Below are 27,424 nucleotides of genomic sequence, written 5' to 3'. Positions count from 1 at the left end.
GCTTGCTGGGGATGCACAGTCCCTCTTCCTCTTTCCCGGCAGCTGCGGAATGACCGCTGAGAAACACGACACGCGGGATGTGAGCAACAGGAGCGCTCAGGTGGGAACAGGCGCTCTGTCTGCACAGGGAGGCAATCCACAGGCAGCACAGCCACTGGCACACGGACCTCAGTCTCTCGGGCCGACTTCCAGTAAGAGGACAGCAGCTGCCTCCAGGCCCAGGAAGGGACGTATGCAATGAGCCTGGAGCACCGTGCAGTGCCCAACCAACAAAACCCACAGTGATGGGGGAAAGGGCACAGGAGCCACCTGCCAGCACTCCCAAGGGCCAGCCTGAATGCTGTGGGCAAAACAATAAAGGAGTACTGGGGTTCTAGCCCAAAGCATACATAAACATCCATGAGTCCACACTGACACAAGTTACTGAATTAATAGATGGGAAGAGGAGAACGAATCTCCCACAAGGCAAGTACCAGTGTATGCACGTGCTGCGCCCTTGGGGAGGTGGGGCAGGACACTCTGCTCGTTACGTGGGGGCTGAGCTCAGTGACGTCCTTCCCAAGCGCACAGGATGGGATGGGTAGGGGTGGAACCTGACCATGGAGAAACCTGACCAACACAACCTTAGCCCGGCGGCCACGCCAACCCAACAGAGAGGAGTCACGGTGACAGTGCCCCCCTGGTACGAGTGGGGAGGAGGGCACCCCGCCACCATGCCTTCCTTCCAAAGCCCCAGGACCCCAGTACGATCCTGAGAAAGGTGTCAGACAAACCCCACTTGGGAGACACTCCATGAAACACCTGACCAGCACTCCTCAAAGTCATAAAAAGGGAAGTCTGAGAAACTATCACAGACCAGAGGAGCCCAAAGAGACACAGCAAGTAAACGCCACACAGACTCAGACATTTAAAAGGTAATGCAGGGAAATTAAGAAAAATATTATGCTAATACTCCAGAATGAAAAGGAAAAATGCCTTGAGAGATACCAATTAAACAACACTAGCTCAAGAAGGTCTACATTTGTTAAAGAAATTGAATTCATAGTTAAATCCCAGACCCAGATGGCTTCAGAGGCAAATTCTATCAAATATTTAAGAAATGAAGCTAATCCTTTAACATGGAGAAAATAGACACTGAGGGACAATCTTCAGCTATTTTTCAAGACTAGCATTACCCTGATAAAAAATAAATAAAGACAGGTAGAAAAAGAAAACTACACACTAATATAACTCATGAGTAGAGATGCAAAACCCATAACTAATTATTAGCAAGTCAATCCAGAAATATATAAAAAGAATAATACCTTATGATCAAGTCAGGTTTATCACAACAGAATTCAAGGTTGGTTTAGCATTTAAAATCAATGAGTAATTAACTTTAACAACAGAATCAAGAAAAAACAATGCCTACTCATGATAAAAACTCCCATGAAAAAAGGAACAGAAGGGAACTTCTTCAACCTGATAAAAACCACCTGCGAAAAATGTACAACTAACATCTCACTTAATAGTTAAAGACCAGATGCTTTCATGCAAAGATCAGAGAAAAGGAAAAAATATAAAAAGGATACAGAGACCCTACCCAATGAAGCAAAATAATAGGTTTGGAAAACTGGTAGGAAGTAAAATTCTCATCATTCAAAGCAATATGACCTCATATACTTCTTAAAAATTCTGCAAAAAAGCTACTACAACAAGTGAATTTGGAAATTATAAAGGATAAAGGTCAGTATAGAAAAAAATCAATTGTATTTCTATATGCTACCAATGAAGAACTAGAAACTGAAATTTAAAACACAGTATTATTTGTGATATCATCTAGAAGTATGAAGTACACTGTTGCCGAGACAGATTAAGGCCTGCATATACGGAGAAGTGTACCATGTTCATGGATCAGACTCAATGGTGTTAAAATGGCAATTCTCTCCAAAGTGATCTACAGATTCAACACCATCCCAATTAATGAGTATGAGTTATTCTGAAACTAGAGAAGTACTCCACATCATTGGATTGTGCATGACCCATCAAAACACTGGCTGTATGTGTATTATCTGCTTTGGTTATTTGATGGATCTGACTCATCAGATTATGTTAATGATTTCCTAAATTGTATGTATGTACACTGTAAGTTTTCTATGTTTACTATTCAGCCTTGACTGTACAGGGTATCATGATTAGATTACTGAAAGTGTGCAGCTATGCACGATAGTATAGACCAGTCAGGAGAAATCACATGTATGCAAAATTCAATGGAAACATAAAAAACTCAAGATTCAAAAAGGAAAGAATTAAAGAAGTCCTTCATGGTGAAGACCAAACCACTTCTTCACAGCTGAAACAGCCCTATCTTAAGTCTGTCACATTCCAAAGCCTATAAAATGCCATACTTTGGACTGCGAAGGTCAGTGGCCAAGACCTGGAAGCACTGAACACAGATCGCCCACGCCAAGACTGCCAGGGCTCCAGCGCCAGAAACAGAGACGCTCAGGAGGCCTCCCTCTACCCAGAGTCCATGAGGGCTCGAAAACCAGAACAGCCTTCCAACAAATCTCCATTAGCATTTAAAACAAAAGGCCCGCTGGGAAATAAAACAAAGAATGAGGAACCAGCAAATAGAGAGAATTTAAGTAATTTCTTGATAAATATTTTAATCCTCTGTGGGTCAATGATCAGTTTAGAAGAAAAGAAAGAGAACAATATTCCCCCTCTATATGTCTTACATGACACGTCTCTCTGAAAGAAAACCTTTAGAAGAAATCATATTTCTAAGTTTGAGTATCATAAACAAGTCTGGTTTATTATACTTAAAATTGTAGAAACACACTAAAGCTTTAACATTTTTTAAATTTAAAAATAAAAACCTCTTACGTGTCAACTACATCTCAAAAAAATAAACCATTTATGCATTAAAAAAATAAAAATGAAAATATTGCTTTTAAAAATAAGGAATGCAAGCATTTATCTAGTAGTTAGTCATTTACATTCAGTTAATGAAAACAAACCCGAAACCCTTGGTTTGGAGTTGTTGGGGACCCCTCTGGCAGGGGCGTCCACCCTTGCTCTGCGCTCCGCAGGCGCCTGGTCGCGCAGCCTCACAGCAACAGCACTTCCTTCCTGGACTTTCTTCCAATGGCTCTACGTCTGACTTCAAGGAAGTGCAGACAAGGGGTTTCACAACGATCTATAGAAATAAATGCCCGTCCATACACCTGATCCCTTCCCATGTCGTAAATGGATGCCCTTCCGGAAATGCCTTAAATGTGGGCATTTGGAGGACACGCCTGCTGCCTATGGCTCCCACAGTTCAGCATGGAGGGCTCCAGCAACACCAACGTGAGAACAGGGCTAAGGCTAAAACCTCAAGTCACTACACCTGCAACCATGATCAAGCAGAGTCTGGATTCATGGCACACGAGCAGGAAGAGGACAGCACCGACCTAAAGGAGTCTAAGTCCATCACTCTTTCCCGAAAGGGGAACACCACTGCTGGACAAAACTCATCCAAGGAATCTCACATTTTCATCACAAAGATTAAGCTTTCACATCACAGAAAAATGTTTTCATTCTTTCTTTCCTTTTTTCTTGATTTTACTTAAAGAACCTTACTCAGGTGTGGAACCTGACAACCCGGATCCAAAGTGCCAGCCGAGGTTTGCAGCAGCGCTCTGCCTTTTATGCTGCAGGGATCAGGGAGGATAAAGCAGCAACTGGGAGCTGCCTGCGCGGTCCAGTCCCGGCCAGCTCGCCTGGCAAGTCACCCGGGGGGAGCGGCCTGCAGCGCAGAGGGACTGAGAGGGACGTACGGAGTCTGACCCGCAGGGCTGGCTCTGGGCCCCAGCGGCCTCTCCGGACGGCAGGGTGGGTGGGATCTCAGTGGACGGCGTCTCCTCTGCTACCCAGAGTCCTCATGGAACTGTGGACCGTGAGGATGTCCACATCCGCCCCTCGAGATCACACTCGGACTTCCCAGCAAACCGTTCCCACAAGCACAAGTGGGCCCAAGGAGCCTGAAGTTCTTTTTTAAAGCATACAATTGGGATATAAAATGATCTACGACTTACATACTTTTAACTTATTTTAAATATATGAGGCCCAAAATAAATCGTTTCTAGAAGTACCTTATTAATAAGCAGAATGTCAGCCAATCTTTAATTGTTTTTGGAGACTTTTCCTTTTCCGAGTTCTACTACACACGCTTAAGACATAAAATTCTCATTCACTTATGTGTTTACTAATTAGAAACTTTCTAATTTAAATATACATTTTTTTCGCTGACATATTGACATTAAATTCTTATCCTTCTCCCCCAAATTTTTTAATAGCTCTCAATTGTTGGTGATTTTTTTTCTAATTTTCACAACTTACATGGAGGGAAATGCCAGATTTGATATCTTCTTCAAAAATCGTTCACATATATTCTATTTAAAACTATGCCTATGAGAAAATGGAGGAAGGATTTCCCTCTGTTAACCTTACATTAGCTTTACAAGTATTGGTTGTATAAACAACATTAATAAGCCCTGTGCTAATACGCACTAAGTGTATTCTATAATGGGTTGATTTTATCTCACCAGTATGATTCTTTAAAGCCAGAAAACCTTGTTTGGATTAATTAGATTATACATCTGAATCAACAGCAGAATACTCTGACTGTACCACTTGCTAATACATGCAGAAAAAACATGGTAGGTCTCTCGATACAATTTTTTCCCAGGCAGAAGGAAGCCTGGCAGATTTCTGACCAGGAAACTGTCTTCCTGCTCACCCTGGCATCACTGGATGCTGAAGCAAGCCAGAAAGACAGGGGTTCCCCACATCCCTGAAGCCTAAAAATGCCTCTCGCCAAGCAAGCAGCTCCGCCCTCAGACTACTTGAATCCCGGAGGACCACGGCACACCGCCAGCAGGGATGCACTCTGCAGCAGTGGTGCCCACCTCCCTCGGCCACCCCAGAGCTAACACAGGCCGGAGGCCCCTCGCCTAGTTGTCTTTTGGAGATGAGGAAACTGAAAATGAGGCCCAACAGTGTGACTTGGCCCAGGGCACCCCGGTAGTTTCCAGCTGGGGTGGGTAGTGACATGCAGGGGCCTGTTCTTTCATCCCTTTAACAGAAGGAGCCCCAAAACCAAGTGCTGTCACGGCCCAAGCCACAGCTGCAAAGGACCCTTTGGTTCAAAACTCGCCCCCATCCACCGGACCTGAACTGGACCATAACCACAGGTAATCACAGCAGAATCTGAATGGGTGAGCTTTGTCAACACCTTCCCTGACTTGTGGAGATCACGTCTTCCAAACAAAGGTAAAAAGGTAGAAACAACCAAGGAGGGCCATCCTCAGAACAGCAAGCTTCTGGCTTACAGGGAGGTGAGTCACCACACTTACCCTTAGCGCCACACTGCCCCACGGAGGTGCCCACCGTGGGTTCTGAAATCCGGTGGGACACACTAGGTCATCACACGAAACACACCCCACTGGCTCTCAGTGGGTGTAGGCCAAGGGGGCTAAGACACCCTTCAGCGCTGAGCACTCTTGTCTGACAAAACATCCTCCCACAAATTTCAAATGTCCCTCATGTGAGTGAAACATTCACATGAAATATTCATATGAGTGAAAAACATGCTTTCTAATTCTCTGAGTCCAGAATCTTACCCGGTTCTAGATTTATACATATAATACCATAATAACTATGCAAAAATATCTTTGGATAGTTTTAATATAACTTGAGTTTTCCAGTAACTCAGGAGTATTCAGTTTCATTGAAACTTCACCAAGAATTGCTCATTGCTGTGTGGTATTCCTTCCAGCCAATATCCACACAGCCATGCACACAGTGAAGCTCCCACGTTACTGACACCCCCACCCCCTCTGTCCTGCTCACCTTACAGCTAAGGCAGCATAGTAATTTTTTAATTATAAATCACATTTTTGAAACACTGCACTTGAGGATAAGAGTTCATTACAGAATAATTATTCTTAAATAAAGGCATCAGTTCTGACAGGTTTGAGCCCCACGGCCTGCATAGAGGGCAGGCTCCACAAATGTCTGTGGGGAGAAAACACAGCTGCCCCACTTTCTCCGGAGGGACACAGGTCCCTGAAGCCCCCACCACCTGGGTGGAGATCAGGTGCAGGGGCCCTGTGGTGCTGCCAGCACAGCAGAACAGGTTGGGGTTAATCATGCCCGTACGGCAGGTGGCATCACCACTGAGCCAGACAAACAGGACAGGTCACCACCTTGAAATAGAGGCATGTCCATGAGCAGCCCAAGACCAACCAGGAACCTCAATCCCACATTCCCCTGTAAGGCCCCAAGGCCCCAAGGCTGCTCCTGTTCCCAGAACACAGGAGCGGGGTGGGCCCCAGCAGGAGCTGGCAGTAAAGCCAGCTGCTGTCCCTCGGACTCGCCGTGGTGCCCATGAGGCTCCCCCTTGCTCCTCGGATGCACAGGGCAGAAGGCAGCAGTCGATCTGGGAAACTGCAACCCAAGAGCCCTTGGCACACACGTGCCAAGCCCTCATCAGGCACAAGGACAAACCACCACGTCGCAAATAAGACTCCTCTGTGGCTGTGTGGGAAAGGGTAACAGCGCAGCGAGAGGGACAGAAACAGCTGCCCATGGCCCAAGAGCTGCAGGCTGACAGCGACCCGGACTCCCGGGGACACAGCAGGCCAAAGACTCCGCGAGAGCTTTCCAGTCTGACCAGGCTCCTCACGGAGCTTCGGCTCAGGGGTGCAGAACTACCACACAGCTCACTAGGCGAGGCCCTGAGTGTCGCCTTTAAGTTGGCACAACACAAACTGTGGACGTGAATGGAAAGGTTGCTCCACTCGAGTAAAGCCACCTGTGGAGGAGGGTCCGGAGGCAGGCCAGACAGGCGGGGGGTGAGAAGAGGACAAACGCACCTCTCCAGGGTCTGGTGGGTTTGCTCTGGTAGGAGGCGCATCAGTCTGCTTCGTGTCAAGAAGAAAACAAGCATGACATGTGGGACAGCGTGTTTGGGCTCACCTCGCTGCAGCTGGGGCAGGGACCACTGCAGGTAGCCCTAATGTGCGCCCGGGGGACGGGGCGGCCCTGCTGTGCGCCCGGGGGACGGGGTGGCCCTGCTGTGCGCCCGGGGGACGGGGCGGCCCTGCTGTGCGCCCAGGGACGGGGCAGCCCTGCTGTGCACCCCGGGGATGGGCCGGCCCTGCTGTACGCCCCGGGATGGGCTGGCTGGCGGCTCTTACCATCGCACTTTGTTGCACGTCTGCGTTGCGCCAAGAGGGGAGCCCGCCACCATGGGGACCTGGATGGGGCTGTGCTGCTTGCTCGTGACCAGGTCCAGCTTTTCTTCTAAAGACTTACACGTGGCCTCCAGAGCCTGCAGCTTGGCCTCGATGCTGTCCAAGCGCAGGCAGATGGTCTGGTTAATGGAGCACAGGAATGACTGCAAGTGGAAGAGAGAGAAGCTTCAGAAGGGGCGGCTCGGATGCTGAGGAGACAATTCCAAGGCGCCAAACAGCAGCTTGTTGATTCCAACTGTGTCTATTCCAGCAGAAGGTCCTGAACGTCGGCTCTCTAGTTATAAGCCAAACACATCTGACGGGGGAATTCAACCTCGGTGTTCAGAATGTGGCTGCTCGGCCGTGACTGCACCTCTGTGGCAGCTGGGCTCAGAGCCACACTTCAGTCATGCCATGAACCGTGTGCAGTCTTCCAGATGCTACCCAGTCATCAGTACATGGACACATGCACTAGCCACACCTCTAACTATAAAACAGGGCCTGCGAACCGTGGGCACTGCCTTCCCATCACGCCAGCCGCCCTGATGCTGACACCTGGGGCTGCAGGCAGTTTCCAGCAGTGGGCCTGCCACCTACTGGCCCGCACGAGCAGCAGGTCTCAGGGCTACCCGGGGCCAGGGCCCAAGTGGCCAGCCCTTAGCCGCAGACAGCAGGGCGGGGGGCCTCGGGGCCTGGAGGGCTCCTAACACCCAGCGGCTCATTCACTGTCAGGCTGCGGGGAGGGAATCTGCGTGTCACCTTGTTCCCAATTTCCTGCCTCGAACTGAAGGGCAGAGCCCAGGTGGGCACTGGAAGGAAGGCACAGGGTGGGGCAGGGACCGGAGAGCAGGCCAAGGGCAGTGCCTCTGCAGAGGACCGCCAACCGGCATGCGCCCATTGCACTTGCACTGCACACTTGCCTCCCGCAGCTGGGGTGGGTGCCAGGACACATCAGGACAGGCCCCCAGGACCGGCCACAGAGGAGCAGGCCAAGAGGGGCATGCACAGAACCGGCATTCGGTGGGCGCAAGGCACAGGGTCACCAGAACCCACAAAGAGGACATAGTCGCTGTTCCCCAGATATAAGTCATCTTGAGAATCGCTAATTGCTGCCTGAATTGAGATAAAATCACTGATAACTCTACTATTTTTTATAATTTTAAGACATCAAACATTTGGCTTCTGATCTCTTTAAACACAGCAAGCATCATCTTAATTCTCAATTAGAAATGACTCTGTGCCTGAGGTTTGAGCAATCACTACTATATAATAATAAAACGATTTATCAAACACACTAATAACACAAGAAAGTGCAGAACAGTGTTTTTAAATAAATCCTTTATACGCAAGTGACGTTCCCTGCGAGCCACTCAGATCTCCTGGTTAGGGTGCTGGGCTGGTGGGCGAAAGCGCTCAGCGCACCTGCGGCAGCACTCAGACCGCACCCGACACTTTCACACCTTTTCCCTGTTACTTTACACGTTTCCGTATCACATGGGCTGTTCACAACAAACGTCACTTTGGGAGAAACTATACTTGCAGCACTTCTGTTACAGAACACAGTAAACTGAGCTTACTAGTCAGCCCCGCTACCTGAGTCTGAAACGGCAATCTAACTGAACAGCACTGTCAGCCACCCCGCACGCTGCAGCTCGCACGCTTCACAACAGAGCGGACAGCTGCCCGCTCAGAGGGCTGACATGGAGCCACTGGCCTCTCACTGCGCTGCCTCCAAGACGTCCCTCCGGGCGCCTGCTGTCCCTGCGACGCTTGGCCAAGCCAGGAAATCCAAGGAACTAAAACTCCTCAGCCGGCCACACCCAGCGACCCTTAAAATTCAGGCGACTTAAAGAATGGGCACAGAGGCCCTTCATCACCAGTGGGAAATGAAGTCAAAAGACATGTTCACTTGTCCTCCATCCACAATGGGTTTATGGGACTATAGGAAGAACCCTCATTTAGGAACGATCTCAATCTAAACAGTGTCTTCACACTCTTCAAGGGTAAAAAGCTGGCTTTCCGTACTATGTAGGGGGTTGAATGGTGACCCTCCCAAACTGAGATATCCTTGTCCTGACCCCGGAACCTATACACGTGGCCTTATTTGGAAAAGCGCCTTTGAAGATACAATTAAGTCAAGGATCTTGAGATATCTTCCTGGCTTAGAGCAGGCCCTAAACCCAGTAGAACGTCCCTATGAGAGAGAAAAGGAGACAGACACACAAGCAGGGGCCCTGTGGGGACAGAGACAGATGGTGCAGCCGCCAGCCAAGGGACCCCTCAAGCCCCCAGGAGCTGGGAGGAGCAGGAAGGACACCCCTCCCCCATGCCCAGGACCTCCCCGGGGAGCACAGCCCCACCCACACCTGGATCTCAGGCTCCTGGCTCCAGAGCTGGGAGAGAGGGAATCCCTGCCGGTCTACACCCGCCAGTTCACCATCATTTGTTTCGGCAGCCCCAGGACACTGAGACGTAAGGATGTGTGTGTGTTAGTGTCCTTACCTTTATCGAGGGGTCCTGGCAATTGATCTCCAGTCGCTGGCGTTTCAAAGCTGGTTCATCTTCGTCTGTCACCACATGATTCTCCAGCACAACTGAAAACCAAACGCAGAGACAAGATTTAACTTTAATATGAAAGGTTTTACAGAACTGTTTCAATATTAAGCGAGGAAACAGTTCTGTCACCTTAACAGAAATAAAAGAAATGGTGTGACCTGTTTCGATTTTTACCTTTTTAAACTTAGCATTCTCAGGCAGAAAATAGGATCTCTTCCTTAATCCCCAGAAAGACTGATAACCAGATAGATTATTTCCCTGATGTGCCTCTAAGCTGATTCTACCATGAAAACTGTAGGTTTCTCCCTCAGCACCCTAGTAAGCTACCCTGCTTGAATTTCAGCATGAGAAAAACCCAAATAATGATCAATATTTCTTCCCAACTTTAAAGTCTTCTCTGTGGGTACCTCATTTCAAAATCAGAACCATTCTCTGAATATTACATTTTCTTAGGTGTTTGTCACCAAACAGCACTGGAGCACGCTAAGCCATGCAGAAACCACCCCTGACCCCCGGTGCTGCTGAAGCCGGCGCTGCCCCTCAGCACCCTCCAGGCAGCGAGCACAGCTTCCTCGGGATGTGCCCTGAACAGACCCAGGCCGCACGACGCGGGCCCACCCGCCTTCCTTCCCCCAGGGTAACTCGGAAAGCACTAAGGACACCGAAGGCCGGGACCCTGTCTGCCCACAGCTGAGCATCTACACGCCAGGCTTCTGTCCGCCCTCAGGCCCCCACCTGGGACTTCAACCTTTAAACATTTACACGTTTGCGATTACAGATAGAATTTATATTCCACACTTATTACTGGACATGGCAGCATGAGTCCTTTTCTATTTCACTATAGAACTTACTCATCTCCTGGCTCGAATCACCAACATCCCCTGCCTGCTGTACTCCTCCCCTCTTCCGACGTGCTCACGCGGGACACAAGCGTGTTACACACGCGTGGGGGGGCCGAGCGCATCACCAGGTCTCTGCACCTTTGCTCTTCACTCAGCCACATAAACCTCCTGGTGGTTAATGACTCTCACTCACTTTCTAACAGTAACACCAGTTTGTGGCTCTATGCTGCAGACATGAGGGCCAGTGGACAAGAATCCCTAAGCACACACACAGGACATGTGCGGTATGGTCTCACGTATGTGTACACATGTGCTCACACAGAAGCACGCCCCCTGCAGGACAGTGCCCACCCGCGGTGCTGAGCTACAGGTGCACACCCCAGCACACTGTCTGCCCACCTTTCATGTGCACCTCGCCCTCCAGCCAAGCGGCATGGACGGGCTGGGGACAGATGCCTGCCTCACTCGGGACAGTGCCAACTGACCACGGCCCTGCTCCTCCCTGCAGCCCTCCCCCAACTGCCTCCACCCAGAAAAATGGATCCGACCTTCCCTCCAGCCCCACGAGGATGCTGGAGCCCCCAGGGCCCCACTGTGATGGCAGCAGCGGCCAGGACCTGCCCCCAGAGCAGACCACCTCCAGCCCCTGCCCTACAGGGCCGTCCACAGATGGGGCTGGTTGAGTTCCTCATCCGCTGAGGGAGGGCTGGGGGCAAGCTTGGGATGGCCAAGCACCCAGGTCTCTGCGAGCCCAGCCCCAGCCCCACGTCAGCCAAAGCACCTCCACTTGGACAAGTTTATACACTGAGGTTCCAAAAAAGAGCTTGATCAGAAAAGTGTCAGTGCCCTTAAACCTGTGCATCCTAGATTCATTTCAAAACTCTAAAACCTGGAGACACTGAGTGTTCCTATGGCTCTGACACGAGACTTGCACAGGTCCTAAGCAAGAGCCGCAAACTGATTTCCTGGAGGTAAATTACCCAGAGCAGGAACCAGCGAAGGGCCAGCAATAATAAGCAGCATTTGGGTCACAGTGGGCCTTGCATCATACACTGGGGTCCCGTGCACCTGGACTGCCTCAGACACCACCATAGAAACATGTGGGAATAGCAATTTCTCATTAACTAAGTAAAAAAAGTTAAAACCATGCCTACAAGTATTTTTGGTTAGCAAAACACAGGTCAGAGAACCTCAGTCAAAACCTATATACTCCTATTGGAAACTGATAACTATACCAGGACTGGGAGGACAGAGATCCTTGTAATCATTATTTTAATCTTTCCATTTGCTGAAGAGAAAACAAGTCCAGAGAGGGTAAGTGACTTGTCTGGGACCACACAGCTAGTTTCTGTAAATACAGAAAAACAGAGTCGATGCCCCTGGAAGCATGACATGCCTTAAGGACATAAGCAAAGGCGGCGAAGCAGGTGTGTAAAAGGAGACATGGCCCTGTAGAGACAGAGGGGCACATACCAGGGTTCCAACAGTACCTGCCTATGGACTGTGGGGCCGCGAGTCTATTTTCTTCTTTGTTCTGTGCTAGATTTTGCAACCATTGCCTGCGTGGCTTTTTAGAATTTTGCGTGCATTACTTTCAGAATTAGATAAAAGACATCAATGTTCATCTTAAAGCTGTCACAGCCAACTGGACTCAGATGCCTGATGAAGCCACAGTTTGTGGCCTGTACACAGGTAAAGAAATGCAGCCACATGTTGAGTGGGTACGAACCCAGAGGAACCTCAACATGTTTGCTTTGGATGGAAATCAGGAAAGCTGGAAGGACATGGATGCCAGCAGGCAGTCCCACTAGGGCTATGGGAAAGTTTTATTTCTTCTACTTGCATGACTGTACTTTTAAATTTTACAAAGCTCATGCTTTAGAGATGAGGGGAAAAATCAACTTAAGAGCCACTCTGGATGCAAAAGTATCTCCCAGGTGTGTACAAGTTATCTGTGGCCAGAGATTGTACGCTTTCATGCTATGAGGGCCTCAGAGAGCCCCGCACACAGTAGCTCTCATTAAACAGTCAACAAATTGTAGTTCTCAGTTATTTAAAGAGGAGAGGTGGGAGAGAACCAAGATTAGAAATTACTTCTCTGGGCCATCTTTGGGCTATAATCTACAGAGAGAGGATTTATTTGGAAAATCATAACTTTAGTTCTAAAAATGTTTAAAATGTATGTAACTGGATCATGTTTCTTTTATAAAATTACATTGTGTTTTCTAAACCAAAATATGAAAAGTTATTTTCAAAATTATTATCTGTAATGATCGTGTTACTGCTAGTTTTCAACATCCAGGGGTATCTAAGTGGTGCTACTGAGGTCAAGGCCACAGGTTCTCACTCTAAGCAAGCCGGCTCTTTCACAGGGAAAATGTGGTGAAGCAGCCACGCTCAGACGCCCTAAGTGTCCAGGGACCCGACAGGCTCCTGAGCTTGCCAGGTGACAGGTGACAGTGGTTCTTACAAGCAAATCAGAAGCAAATGAGGAGAAAAACTCCAGAATCGGAGTGCTGAGAGGGCACCCTTACTCCCTGTGAGCGCGCGTGTAAGTCCAAACTCATTGATATTACTCTCCCCTTCCGTACCAAAACTAGTTTCCAAATGAAGTTTTTGCACCTAATATATCAAACAGATCATCCCAGACAGATAGCATCACTTGCTTATGGCAGTTCTGGAAATTCTTTTCTGGGGAAAAAAAACTCCAACATTTGAATCCTGCTATTCCAGAGAGAAGACCAGACGACCAGACAGCCACAACACCGAGACTCCCCCGCGTGCACCTGTCACCTCAGACCTAACAGAGACGCAAAACACATGAAACCTTAAAGAAAAAAAAAGGAGAAAACTTATTAAGAAATCTTTTTAAAGTGTAGACAAATTTTTTCAGAGATGTAATTTCAGACAAATTCTTGAAATGCAGGGTTTCCTATATAAAGGGTCTTCTTAGAACAAATATTCAGTTAAGATTTCAAAGTAGATGCATGACTTTAACATCATTAAGAAAAATTACCAACCTGAGCAGAAGTATAGGAAAAAAGCTGCTCTCACACAGAGTTGGTAAAAAGTAAATAAAATGTTTCTGGGAAATCTGTCAGTGTCTTAGCAAAATTTTGAACATATACAGCAATTCTGCTTCTGGGAACTTCCCCACAAAACTGTTTGCCAAGATCTGTGTGCAGGAATCTTGAGTGCAGCACTGTCTATAATAAAGAAAAGCAGGGCCAACAGGGTCTGTGGTTGTGGGTTAGAGCGCAGCTGTGATGGGGTCCCACACGCACTCAAGGAATGAGGCGGGCCTGCGCACCCAGGGCCTGCACAACGCGTCCCAGGGCTGAGTTTCAGACGCGGACAGCGTAAGGAAGATAGTGTGGGAGCTTCTGCGCAGCGGGCCCGCTGTGGCAGGGGGCCGAGGCCTGCCCACCCCACTGCGCCCGCCACCCTGGGGCCTGAATCCTTCATGCAGCGCATGCAGCACTCTTCTCTTTATTCCCTTTTATTTATTAAAGGGAAGGAGACTCTGGCGAGCCCCCTTGGGTTTGCGAAGGAGAGAGCAGGAGGTCACCTGCTGCCCCGCAGCCCGGTACCTGGGTGGTCGGGACCCAGGTCCTCCACAGCGATCTGCACCACATCCGCCAGGTCCTGCTCTGACATCATCCGGAGGACAGGGGCGCGGCCGGGCAGCGGGTAGGACTCAGACTCCCACAGGACTGCGTTTCTGTCGCCTACAAAGCAGAAACAAAGACAGTGGAGAGGGGACTCACCACGGTGCCTGGAAATGAGGGACCTGCTAACTGTACCTCACAGAGGATGTCAGGCATTGCGGGTGTTTTTAATACAGAGTTCTTCCTGCGCCAGACCATCAGAAGATTGGTGTTCTTTGAGAGAACTGAGAAGTTCAAATCAGCATCCCTGCCTTTGTCCTTAACCACCAGACCAGCCTCCTGCTTTATGCATTCATTCCTCACACCACCTCCAAAGTCACTTCCTGAGGCGGCTTGAGCACAGCACCCCCCACTAAGTCTGCAGCGGTCCCCTAAGGCCCACAGGCACGTCCTATCCTTCACCTGCCCCACAGGGTCTTAGCTCCTGCCACCACTGTTTTCCGCAGTAGCACAGTGCTGCTGGAACAGACCCCGAACTACAGCGCCACCTGAGGCCCGGCCCTGGGGGCACTGGTGTCCCCTTCACCACCACGCCTGCGAGGGCAGGGGCCACCTCTAGTTTGAGTTGCCATTCCCAGGCCTCATCTTCCAAAACAAAAATGAGGCCATGCCATTCCCAGCAAGGCCTATCACCACACAGATCTAGGACTAGTCCTTGAACACGGAAGTCCAGGAATCGATGTCACCAGAGTACTTTACCATATCATGCATTTTAACTATGTGTAAGTAAGTATTTGTAAAATAACTTACTTTTTATCTTTACCCAATTAGACTACAAGGCAGAAACCACGCCCTCAGCTGCAGAGCACAGGGCCTTTCTAGCTGCTCCTGAGCCCTCAGCCACGACTGCCACAGGGCAGAGACAGCTGAATTGATAGGTTCCGTCATCTAGTTTCGACTAGAAGTCTGCTGACAACCCCCTCTAATGGATAGGTTCCAACAGGTGTGACATCAGTCACACACGCTCTTAAATCCTCTAACTCCCCTTCCCATGTGTCCATATTTAAAGTCCACAGCTTAACCAGGAGCAGCTCTGGAATTCCTTAGGACCAACCATTTGTAGAAGGAGGAACCACGCTCCAATCCTAAATCTTCCTTTATAAAGGTGACATTTTTACATAGACGTCATCAAATGCGTGATCAATAAAATGGCAAAGGTGTTTTTAATCCAGTTCATATACTTCACACAAGACGGTAAGGAGTGAAAAAGCATCAAAGAGGAGACAGACGACAACTGGGAGGAAAGCAGAGGACCCCAGGGGGACCAGACGAAACCCTCTGAAAGTCCCACTCTGGAAGAGGTGGTGATGCAGAACCTCCCCCCTGAAAACACCTGCAGCAATGAGGACAGCAGAACCCGTCTCCAGGCCGGCGTCCCCAGCAACACCAGGCAATGAGGCTATACCAGCAGGTCAGACAGACACTGACCCTCGTGGGGGCGGGGAGTGTGGGCAGCAGGGGGCAGAGGACAGTGAGCAAGTCAGCCCGGGGCAGAGCTGCAGCCGGGAGGCGTGCACAGCCCAACAGAGGCGGATGCAGGGCTTCTGCAGAGATGTCCAGAAGGCCCGCGGCATTCCGGCCCATCAACTCTCAAAACTCATCACCCAAAGCTCCCTTCCAGACCCAGAAAATGACTGGAAATAGTATACAAAATGTACAGGACAGGAAAATGAAAGTCTAATTAAAGATGGGAGCGAAAAACTGCCAGGAGACCTCAGAAAATAAGCTGATACATTTTTTAAAACCTCCTAAAGTCAACAGAAGATAGAGCTCTAGAACAGTGGAATTAGAAAAACTATCCTAAAATCAAGCCTCCTTTCTAAATGTTCAGGAAAATCAATTCCACATAAAAATGAACAACAGAAAACATTGAGGTCCAATCTCCTGCAAAGACAATATATTTTAGAAGAAAATAAGGAACAAAATAACATCCCTACAGATAATGAAAGCATGCTATAAAGACCTGTCCCTGAGAGAGAAGAAAACTCTATCCTAATATTTCAAAACAAGCTAAAATAAAGGAACGGTATGAAATATCACTGATCATAAACCAGCATTAGAAACACACAGAAGCAAAGTGACAGAACACAGAAAAGACTAGAAATAAGAAAAAAAATTGTATCAGAAATGAACTTAACTAGAAAATCATTTCAGAAATGAACTGAACATAAACACAATAAATGTGCCTTAAGAAAACCAAAATGAGAAAAGGAAGGAAAAATTTAAGAATAAAAAAGAAATGAAAGAGTTCAAGAGAAAGCAGCATAGATGACAGGCAAAGAGGATGCAACGCGCACGTAACAGGGGACTAAACAAGGAGCCCAAGCGGAGTAAGGGGCGGGGGCCCCGGAGAGCTCAGCTTGAGAGACTCTCCGGAAGGGGTGCGTGTGTGAGACTAGGGGTGGTCGGGAGGGGCAGAACACTAATACCAAGACACCTTCTAATAACAATATTATTTCAAGAAAAAGGAAAATTTCCTTTAGACAGCTAGCAAAAAGACCAGCTAACTTAAAATTGGGGGAAAAAAATGATCAAACTATGGCAGAAGAAAAACAGATTAACATATTTAAGATACTCAAAGATGTATGAACCAAGAATTTTACATTCGGACAAAATGACTTTCACGTATATTACAGACAGCAAACACTCATGAATACCTAGTACTCAGAATAGTATTCTCATGAATCTTTCCAGAAAAACGCTGCTGGAAAACAAGCTCTAGGAAACCAAATCACTGAAGAGACAAATTACGACCGCTTAGTGGGGACCATTCATTATTTACATGGAGAACTAAGACTAAATGAAGAATATAAAGGAGAAAGCATAGTTCCCAAAGCTATGTGCTCTGACGACAGACATACAATTTAATCATTTTAAATGGGGAGAAAAATTGGGAGAACATATACACAACAAATGTTAACAATTTTCAGTAATCACATTGAGTGGTAGCGCTGGAACTACCCTCTGAAAATGTTTGTGTATAACCACGGACTTACAGGATGTCCCGCCGCACTTGGCACCCTTGAGAACAGTGACAAGCAGGCCCGGCGGTCAGCTAGAAGAGGTCAAGTAAACACCTTGGGGCTGTGACTCTGACATGGAAGCATGAACTGGCGTGTGTGTGTGTGCACATTCTGGCTCTGACTACCATAATGGCGTAGAAACAGTGGTCAAACCAGCAGTAATGTGCACCCCAGAGCCCTGACTGTGGTGTTGAAACACCATTTCTCATAAAAAGAAATCGGAGCTTCCTAGAGAAGTAGCCAGTTTCAGATTTGAGGCCAGGACTATGCAGATGTCTCTAGAACGACTTTCTGTGCAGATGTAAGGCAGCCACTACCAAAGGCAGGAGGACTCAGGGTCCAGCCTGAAGGAGCTCTCTTGGCCAAAGATGAAAAACACTGACCCTCAAAAGGATCACTGTGTCAGTGGATTGGAAAAGAAATTTTTTAAGCTCAGGAGTTCATAACGATACAAACAAAAGCCATCTTTGGAGAATGGTGAGGAATTAAATCTTTAATTGTTTTAAAAAATGGTGATAAAAAGAAAGAACTGAGCATTTATCTTGCCTTTCTATACAAATTGGGCCACTGAGAAAACTGAACAGTAAGTGATAAAAATGTTGTCTGTATGAAAGAATCACAGCAAAGAACAAGCAGAAACGAACCTTGCTTTGCAATCTGGCAGCTGGGCGGCACCGAATGTGGTCCGCAGGCATCAGTGGAGGACCCAGGCTACCCTGGAGGGCGGCTTGCTACCATGGGAGCAGAGAGACTGGCAGAACTACCACTGCTAATTAAGCCTCTAGAATTCTGACACCACCCACTCACCGGAAAGGCGAAGGCCAGAGGAGCGCGCGGAGCACCGGCACGCACACGCGGAAGCGGGATCCTGTCGGAGGCACTGCACAAGCCACCCCGCTTAATCAACGAATCTCACGTAGGGGGTCGATGGAAAGGGTCCCTAAATTAAAGGAGACTTCAACAACAAAAGAGGCAAAACTCCAATTTCCTATGTTCGTGCTGTATTTAATAAAAAGTCTATTTTAAAGGCAAAACTCAAGCTGGAGAACAATATTTGCTACACACACACCAAAGAGCTAATTTCCTTCTTTCACAACAATAGGAAAAAGGCCAACAAACCTAATAAAAACTGAGCCCAGAAGTGAGTGAATTCACAGAGGAGAGAAAAGTCACAGGCTTTCAAACACGAAGAGTCCAAGCCCTCCTATAATTTTTAAGTGCAAAGTTAAACAAGACCCCACACTCCCCCTGTCGGCTTGGGGACAGCCGTGAAGTGTGACCGCCATCTGTCAGAGTCGGGGCACCAGGGAGCCCCAGGCCGCGGCCCGGCCCCACCCTGCCCCTCGGGGACTCTCGGCGGAGTGCACGTGGGTGCAAGGAGCTGCACACCAAGGAACCCAAACAACTAGGGCGCTGCTCTGAGCAGCAAAAGAATGGACAGAACCTAAATGTATATCAACAGTTGTTTTAAAAAAACAGCACAGCTACACCACCAAATAACCAAACTGTTTAACAGGAGTCAGATCTCTAAGGAACAGCTCCCAAAATGCAGGATTATATGATGATAAACGCGGTAGAATGTATATGACATGTCTTTTTTTTTTTTTTTTTAAGAAATAGTCTACATTTGCACAGAATATCCCTGGGACACAATCTGCAAAAGGAAATTATTTTTCACTTTTCACTCTTTTATATTTTTATTTTTATCATGTGCATTTATCATATTTTAGGAAATAAAAAGCACATCTTTAAGAAATGATCAGACAAACACAGGCATACTGGGGGGGAAATCGTCAATTCCACCTCGATTATATACAGTAATGCCATCTAAGACTTGCTGCCTGCGCCCGTCCACCGGCAACTGCAACTGCAACAAGTGCTCCAGGCAGGTGTTCCGGGCAGGCAGCTCCAGGCAGGTGGTTCCGGACAGGCAGCTCCAGGCCGGCGCTCCAGGCAGGTGTTCCGGGCAGGTGGCTCCAGACAGGCAGCTCCAGGCTGGTGCTCCAGGCCGGCGATTCTAGGCAGGCGGCTCCAGGCAGGCAGCTCCAGGCCGGCGCTCCAGGCAGGCACTCTGGGCAGGTGGCTCCGGGCAGGCAGGTCCAGGCAGGCAGCAGACGCACGCACTGCTCAGGAGAGCCTGCTGGGCCTAAAGTGTGTGGGCCATGAGGGGCAGGGGATGACAGGGGGTCTGAGGGTGACTAAGTGCACACTAACTAGTGGTCAGGTGAAAGATAAAAGCTGCTCATGCCATCATCAACTTGGTGTTCTTTTGTCCAAATAAAGAACCAAAGCCAAGCTTATTAGAGAGATATACAGACCTTCTTTATGAAGTGACAACCCTCTGATAACACAACCCAACTGACCTTTGAATTGGTGGATTTAAAACATTTTGGGGTCCACAGATTGCTTTTAGAGTCTAGTAAAAAGAATTATGGACCTTTTCCCAGGAAAAAAGCACAGACAAAATTCTGCCAAGTGTCAGAGCTTCACCAACACCAGAGACCGCTGGCTGCCTACCCCCGTGGTTCTCCCAGACACTGGGCATAAGAGCCCTACTTTACTGGGCATGAGGCCACCAGACTGCCCCCCGCTCCCCCTGCTGTGGCCATGTGGTCAATTCTAGCCAACAGGTGTGGCACAGGACAGCTCCGGGGACAGCTGGCATGTGGCTGTGACTCCCCTGCTACTGGCGCTCCTGCTGCTGGACTCCAGGGATGAGAATGGACAGAAGGAGCCCGAACAGCAGCACGAAGAACAAGGAAGCAGTAGCCTGGGCCCCCCTGTCTGCCGACTCGCCCCATGTCCCCAGACTGTCTGCCTCAGACTTCCTCACACACACGGAAAATAACCAACCATTGGCTCTAAACAACGTGCTTTGGAATCTCTCACATGCAGCCAGGCTTGACCTGAGCGACACGCTCTGAAGCCTGCTCAGACGGCCCTGGGTCCACGGGTTCCAGGCTAACTACCTGTCTCTCATTAAGGGCTAGCGGAAAGTTTTCAGATGCCCAAGTCAAGCTCTTTCCTGGTCTCCGAAAGCTCTACCAGAGCCTTAAGAAAATACTCCAGGCTCACCATAAAACCCCGAACCCTAACCTCTTCCAAATGAGGGCACCACACATTATCCAAGTTGTTTATTTTTCAGAATGATTCTGTTACCAGGATAGAGTCATTTAAAATTCTGCTAACAGTGAAGGTCTGAACAGAAGAAACCAGGAAAACAAGCCCAAGAAGGCTGGAATAGAGCAATACATGTGGTTGCCATTTTGGCAAATTAAATTTGCCATTTCTCAGAAGTCCTGGAGGTAGTCCAGTCTTACTATAACAAAGCAGCTGGATGGAGATTAATGTTCAATAATGGCTCTAATGGCAAAGACTAGAGAGAACCCCAGCACGCTTGTGAAGACAGTATCTTCCAGGGGGCACATGAAAAAAGGGCCCACCGACCAAAGTCAACGACCTCAGCACTCACTCTTCGGGCAATGGGAAGGTGACAGAAGGCACAGCCACACCATAAAACACGCGGCACCAATGCGAACGACGCTGGTTTCCCCACACAAACCAAAATGGAACATCTCCACAACAGACTGCTAACAGGCGGGGCTGCAAGAGGGAAAGTGCAGAGCCGCACACACGTGAGCCCACACTGTCCTCCAAAACAGCACATGTGTGTCACGGGTGCGGGTGTAAATGTGCACAGGGTGGTCTGGACCACTACGCACTGAACTTCAGGTTGCCCATGAGGGAGGAGGTACAGGGAAACAAGGGCTGATCTTCAGCCTTTATCCTCTGACCGTCCAGTTTTCTACAGCATGTAAAACACAGTAACAAGCACACAGACAAGGCCAACTACACCAAGTCTTGATAAACCATGGGAACCTTCGCCATCTGCCCTAAGCCCCCTCTCAGCCTGCACGCCCGCAGCCTCCCTTCCCAGGACCACTCACGCTTACCCCTCTCCCTCCCAGACTCAGGCCCTCCTTCCCCGCTCAGCGGGAGGCCTAGCTCTCTCCTGGGGGGCGGGGCTCCTGGGGGTGGAGGTGCCCTCAGGGCACCCCTCTCAGCACACCATCAGCCTGGGGTCATTCCCAGCACACCCGGGAGGCTTCTCCCCCCAGGTCCTCCCCTCCCGTCTCCACTGCTCTGCTCCCTGCAGAGCAGAGTCCCCCACAGGGCCGCCCTGACTGTCTCCACCTCCCCTGCACACACGGGCTCCCACCTCCACCGACCCTGCTGCCCCGAGGTGCCTCACCGCTCAACCTGGCGCAGGACCAGGGCTGTGCTGCCCATGGCCTCCAGGACCAACCTCCCCCATCCCCAAGTGTCTGGTCTCAGTGTCACCAGTCCAAATTGAACCCAGTACCCGCCCACAACCAACCTGCTCCTCCCAGTCTCCCCACCGTGCATGGCAATGCCCAGGCGCTCAGGCCCAAAGCCTTAGGTCCTGCTGGGTTCTTCTCTCCCACGCCCAATCTGGAGGTAAATCCTCTCACCAGGTGCTCTCTGGCCTTGTCATCCCGTGTCTGGATTTGGGCGCTGGCCCCCAAATGGATCCCCATAATTATTCTTGACACCTAGTTAAAAAGCTACCAGGACAGTGTTCAGATGTGCGGACTGTGCCTCACTGTTCAAAGCCCAGCGAAGGCCGGCTGTTCACTCAAGGAGCTCACCCAGCGCTCCCAGCTGGCGCCTCCCTCGATGCCGCCAGGCTCTGCTCACTCCTCGTGGGCCCCATCTGCAAAGGCCCCCCCACCCGCAGGTGCACACCCAGCGCAGGCCCTCAGGCTCCGACAAGCGCCCGCCCCACCCCGCCACCCGCTGCAGTCACCACAGAGATCCTGAATCGCACCCACCGAAATGCCCCCACAGCAGCCCTGCCTGCCCCCATGCCCACCCTACTGCAAAGCACTTATGTGTGCCTAGGTGCTCGCTTCACTTGCCCTGGTTTCCCTGGTGGAAGAGAAGCCCCCTGAGGGCAGGAATTTGCATCACTGCCCAGCATGGGCCTGCCACCCGGCCACCCGTGCGCCACTGACGACACGCTGGGATGAATCCAGAGGCGAATCCACTGCAGCCTCACAGCAGCGTGGGGCTGTGAAGCTCAGCATTCCTTCTTGAACATGAGGACGAAGGCCCTCCAAGCCCTCGGTGTCTGTTTTATTTTCAGTAAGGAATGCACCATGATTAAGTCACAGACATACTGTGTCATCACGTGAATGACGCCTCCAGTCGGCAGGGAACACACGGCTCTCGGCTCACCAGTGGTCAGCGGCAGGCACAAGCAGCCGCTCATCAGCTGGCATACGGAAATGCAAATTTATTTCTGATCTTGCTAGCTTGTAAATATTTTGGACACCTGTAAAATGAAACCACCAGCCATTAAAACAGGAATAAAAGGAAAGCCCCTCTACCGCGGGCACACTTGGGCTTGGCAGTGAAGGCTTCTACCGGGCCCTGCAGACTATCGGCTCTCACCGCACGGAGCTGGCAGGAGAAAGAAGGGAGCCTCCCGCGCTCGCAGGGCTTTCTCGGCCCCGTGACAGCGCCACAGGGGCCGCCTCATCAGAGGCCGCACAGCGGGGCTTGCCCATCGGTACCAGGGCGGACGCCCCTCGCAGAGCGGCCTTCCCTCGCCCGTGACTGAAGCCCTGATGTGAGCGGGGTCTGCACGAGGTCACCCCCACAGGAGGCGAGCAGAGCGGCCCGTGCACGACCCCCAGGGCAGCAACCTGACTCCGCTAGGCTTTTCCCGGCCATCAGATACAGGCAGAGAGACTGGCCTAGAGATACGCAGCCCACAAGTCATGGGTCAAAAGCCAGACGTGTGCCTTACACAACCCGGGGCCTTGGAAGTCATCTGGTGCTTGTCTAACTTCTCATAGACGACGAATCATGAATTGCAGGCATCACTCTGAAAAGATCCCCGGAGGAGCACAAGAGAGGAGCCCAAACACAAGTCCCAGGGGGCAATGAGGCGGAGGAGACGCCGGGAGCACGGGGGAGCGGGGGTGCTGAGGCGGCGCTCGCCCGCCGCATCTGAGGGGCTCCGGCGGGGCGCCCACCACACCAGCCCCAGCAGAGGTGCCCGGCCCATGTGTGGAGGTGGCAAGGTAGCGTGAGGGAAGGGGTGCAGGCCAGACACGGGGAACCTCGGACGTGACGGACGGTCATCCTCGCAGTCAGATCTCCGGATACAAGGGCAGTTACGAAATACCTGAAAGGCGGCATGATGCAGGGAAACCCATTTCATGAACTGACATGTGAAAACGACTCGGCTTGCTTATTTTCTCCCCCACCTCAGTGTGGGGTCGGGGGGAGGAGTACGCAAAGGGGTGAAATGGGGAGGAGTGTGACCAGTCAGCACGGAGACCAGATAATGGGGGGAGCAAGAACACCCCTTCCCAGGGTCCCCACTTAACCTAGGAGAAGTTCAGGCGGCACTGCTTCTTCTCCACAACAGTACCCCAAAAACATGTGCATCTAAAATTAGGAAAAGGAGGCCAAACTACCCCAGATGGCAGCCCCTTACCCCTTCTGGTTAACGTTTGATTAAATATGCCACTTCCGCTCACGCCAGCCAAAATACACAAACCTCCTCAAACGTGCAGCGCGAGTGCAGGGAAGAGAAGCGGCCGGTCTGAGTGGCCCTCGTCGCACCACCGATCTCACTCACAGGCCCACTGGCCTCGGGACCCCCGGCCCCCTGAAAAGGGGGTCCAGAGACTGCGGGCTTGTATTTGTCAAGTTACCGCATGTGAAGTTAGAACAGAAAATGTTTGAATATATCTTTATTCATTTAGAAATCATAAAAATCAACATATTATATCTTAACATACAAAATAATTTTTATGAAAAATAACTAGTTTCCAAAAGAGAATCAGCAGCAAAGTTTTAGCGAGAGGAGGGATGAGGCTCGTGCCGCTTTAGCAGCAGGCTTGGTGCTAGAGACCCGTGTCTGCCGGCTCTGCTCTGCGTGACGTGTGGCTCTGGGGGACACGGGAGGGAAGTGCAGCCCCACACAGATGGGGACGGGGGAGGGACCGTAATGGCCTGTTCAGGTCACCGGATGCTCTTTAACACAACCCTGAAATTCAACACGGGCTTCCCTTTTCCCTGAAGGCTTGTTGCACTATGGAATCTGAAACCACATGGTGAATTTTTTTGTACTTAAGATCTACTGGTCTGTCTTGCATTTTAAATGGACCTTTCACCCAGGCGTGACTGTGCAACTTCATGCATGGGTCATCTGGAAAATACTGGCTCATTAACGCACGCAGCTCTCGCAAATGCTGTTTATTCTATGTGATCAAAAGCATCGCATTTGTTGACACCAGCACTGACCTCCCCAGAAAAGCCTGTGAACACGGAGAAGCTGTCAGGCTCACAGTGGCAGATACAAGCTTTCGGAAATTCCACCTTCACTTGAAAGCTCAGACTCCATCACTGGCCACGGTGCCGGCTGCTTTCCTTGAAGTGACAGGCTGACTTCCTTCATTTCGTAGGAAATATCCACAGCTGGCTGACCACTCTTCCCGGTGTTCCACGAAAACAGGCCACTGGCCCAGCCAGCAACTCAAGGCCGTGGGACTGTGCGGAGGCTCCGTGCTCCGAGCGAAGCAGGGCGCCTCCTCCTCCGTCCCGTCGCGGTGTGCAGTGCACCCAGACGTGGTCCTGAGATTTAACAGACGGTGGGCGGCCCTCACGGCTCCATCAGGGGCTTTTCCTGGAAGGAAAGCGCAGCAGCAGGAGCACGCTGCCTCCGCAGCACAGATGCAGCCGGGGGCCAGGCCTCGCCCGCACGGGGCAGCTCCGCCGCACGCACCCTGCCACCAGGGCGGAGCTCCTCCCACACTGTCTGCAAACTGCTCTGCCCGCACGGGCGCCCAGAGGCCTCAAGGACACCCCGGAGCTCGGTGGGCAGCCTGACAGCCGCTGCTTTCAGGGACTGGAAAGCCAGCTAAGAACCACACAGGAGTTAAGGTGGATTCTAGATCATTTCTGCTATGAAATACAGACCATAAATGCAATTAAAAGCAACTTTTACTTGATTTACCAAGGGCCCAAGATAGATGTAAATACACTGTAGACGTCTGCATGTATCTTGCAACAAAATTTTTATTTTTACATACTTAACATCCGTATTTTTATTTTTCCCTGGTAAGTACTAAATTGTGAAGCATCTATTCTGAAAACATCAAATACTACATCTGCCAAAGGCACCGGTGAGCAGTGACGTACAACTGACAGGCTTAAACACCTTAGCTCGGTTCTTAGCTCCACGAGACACTTTACTGAGCCTCTGTGAGGCCTTTCACACAACTAATAATAAATGTCCTTACTACACTCCCTCTGCCTTCAGAAAATGACCACTGACCACTGAGCTCAATGTACAATGCAGGGAGGGTGCATGACTCTGCCGTAAGGACACTTACTAAGTCTGTGAGGGCTCAAAGGGACCCCAGGATGTACTTGGGAGCTGCTGTTTGGCCAGGGCTACGACCAGGCACTAGGGGCCGCAGACTGAGATCTGAGGGAGTCAGCAGGACTGGAGGGGACAGAGGTGCAGGCTTACTGGCCGGGACTCCTGAAAAGTCCACAGCACAAACTAGCAGAGGTCTGCTCCCAATTATCTGAGGCTAAGAAGACCTGCCAGCTGCTGCAAAGTCCTGGTGTGGGGTGGCAGGCCGCCAGCCATAAAAGAATTTCAGGGCAAGTGTAAATATGGACGGTGTCTTTGGTGACACTCAGTTATTGTTCATTGTTTTAGGTGTGGTTATGTAAAAGAATGTCCTTCCTCCAGAACACGAGTGCTCAGGCACCAGGGGTGAAATAAGGTGATTTCTGCAACTGACTTCTAAGACAGAAAGAAAAATCCACACCACTAAAGCGACATGCCAATGTTAACCCTTGGTAAGACTGGATAAAGGATGTGTACCTGCATATTCACTGTGCTCTTGGGGCAACTTTTCTCTAGACTAAAGCTGGGAGGTGGCAGCACGAATCTCTGATTCTGTAAAACAAGCTCACGCTGACGCCAAGCAGAGCTCAGAGGGCTCCCTGTCAGCAGGCGGTGCACAAGTACAGCCTGTCCTAACTCTGCTATGTACCTGAAAATCTCAAATTATCCCCAAATAAAAGGTTTTAAAATTAGTCAAGCTCCAGAAAAAGTAAAAATAGCAAAACCCTCCAATCGGCTGTGTCCTGGGGCCCAAGCCACCCACACACACTATGTCTTCCCTTCCCTTCTAAACCCCAAACAAAAACCAAACTCGGTCAGACAGGAACTCTTATCTGAGGGTCCAGGCCCCAGCCCCATACACAATCCGACTCCCTCCCAGCACCGGGCCCCCTCTCCATTCACGCCCTGGTGTCTTCCGCCCCTAGCAGCCTTGTTCCAGGCACACCTGAGATCTCAGCTCTCCCTGGCAGGCGAGATGGCCTACCTGGCTCCAACTAGGCAGCTAGTTCAGCGTGGGACAGCAACTGACCAGACTGCACGGCCAGTGAGGCCCCTTCTCAGCTCCCAGGGGAGAGCAGGCTGGACGGCAGGCTCACGTCCAGGGTGCCCACAGGCATGTGCTCTGACTACGGGAGTGACACGCATCCCTCCCAAATATCTACCTCCCACCTAGAGCTGTCTTTTGTTTTTATGTTGCTTGTTTAGGATTATAAATTCCCTGAACATTTTAGCAATGGAACATAGGGATAGAGGGAGTGTAGGTAACAACTCCCCACTTGAACAGTCATTAAAATAAGGACCAATGATGGGGCAGATGAAGGGGCCATTCCAGAGGTTTCTGCCCCACACAACGGATGTCAGGTAATCCCTCAGAGGCAGAGCCAATAACCAGTGAGAACTGCTTAACGTGGTCCAGGAAAGAAAACAGACAAAAGCCTCAGGAGACCCACTGAGGCTGTGTCGTGGGCCCGGAGGGACTCGGTGGTACATGCACCCACTGCGACTGCCATCACGGGCCAAGGACCCAAGCTCATGGTCTCGGTCCCAGCTAGGGCATCTTGGCACTGCTTTACTCAGGACCATAATTCCCCATATGTAATGAAAACCTTGTCAG

The 27,424-nt window shown here is 50.1% G+C and overlaps 1 protein-coding gene across 7 annotated transcripts in view; it reads right to left on the bottom strand.

Annotated features, from left to right (window-relative positions):
• Positions 1-27,424, bottom strand: part of BANP (BTG3 associated nuclear protein) — a 223,671-nt gene that overhangs the window by 186,895 nt on the left and 9,352 nt on the right. For 5 of the 7 annotated variants that reach the window (XR_012126921.1, XR_012126922.1, XM_036993788.2 and 2 more), the window contains exons 2-4: positions 14,251-14,388; positions 9,765-9,856; positions 7,227-7,426 (exon numbers count right to left, since the gene is read on the bottom strand). Coding sequence is in view for 3 of the 7 variants with exons in the window: in XM_036993788.2 (XP_036849683.2) it covers positions 7,227-7,426; positions 9,765-9,856; positions 14,251-14,388 (430 nt within the window). In the remaining 4 variants the exon portion in view is untranslated. Of the gene's footprint in view, positions 1-7,226; positions 7,427-9,764; positions 9,857-14,228; positions 14,389-27,424 lie in introns of all 7 variants that reach the window. The other 2 variants (XR_012126925.1, XR_012126924.1) reach the window with 2 other exon arrangements.

This window comes from Manis javanica, chromosome 17 (assembly GCF_040802235.1).
Source record: "Manis javanica isolate MJ-LG chromosome 17, MJ_LKY, whole genome shotgun sequence".
NCBI lineage: Eukaryota > Metazoa > Chordata > Mammalia > Pholidota > Manidae > Manis > Manis javanica.
Note: the sequence above shows the minus strand (reverse complement) of the source record. Positions and strands in the feature narration are given on the sequence as shown.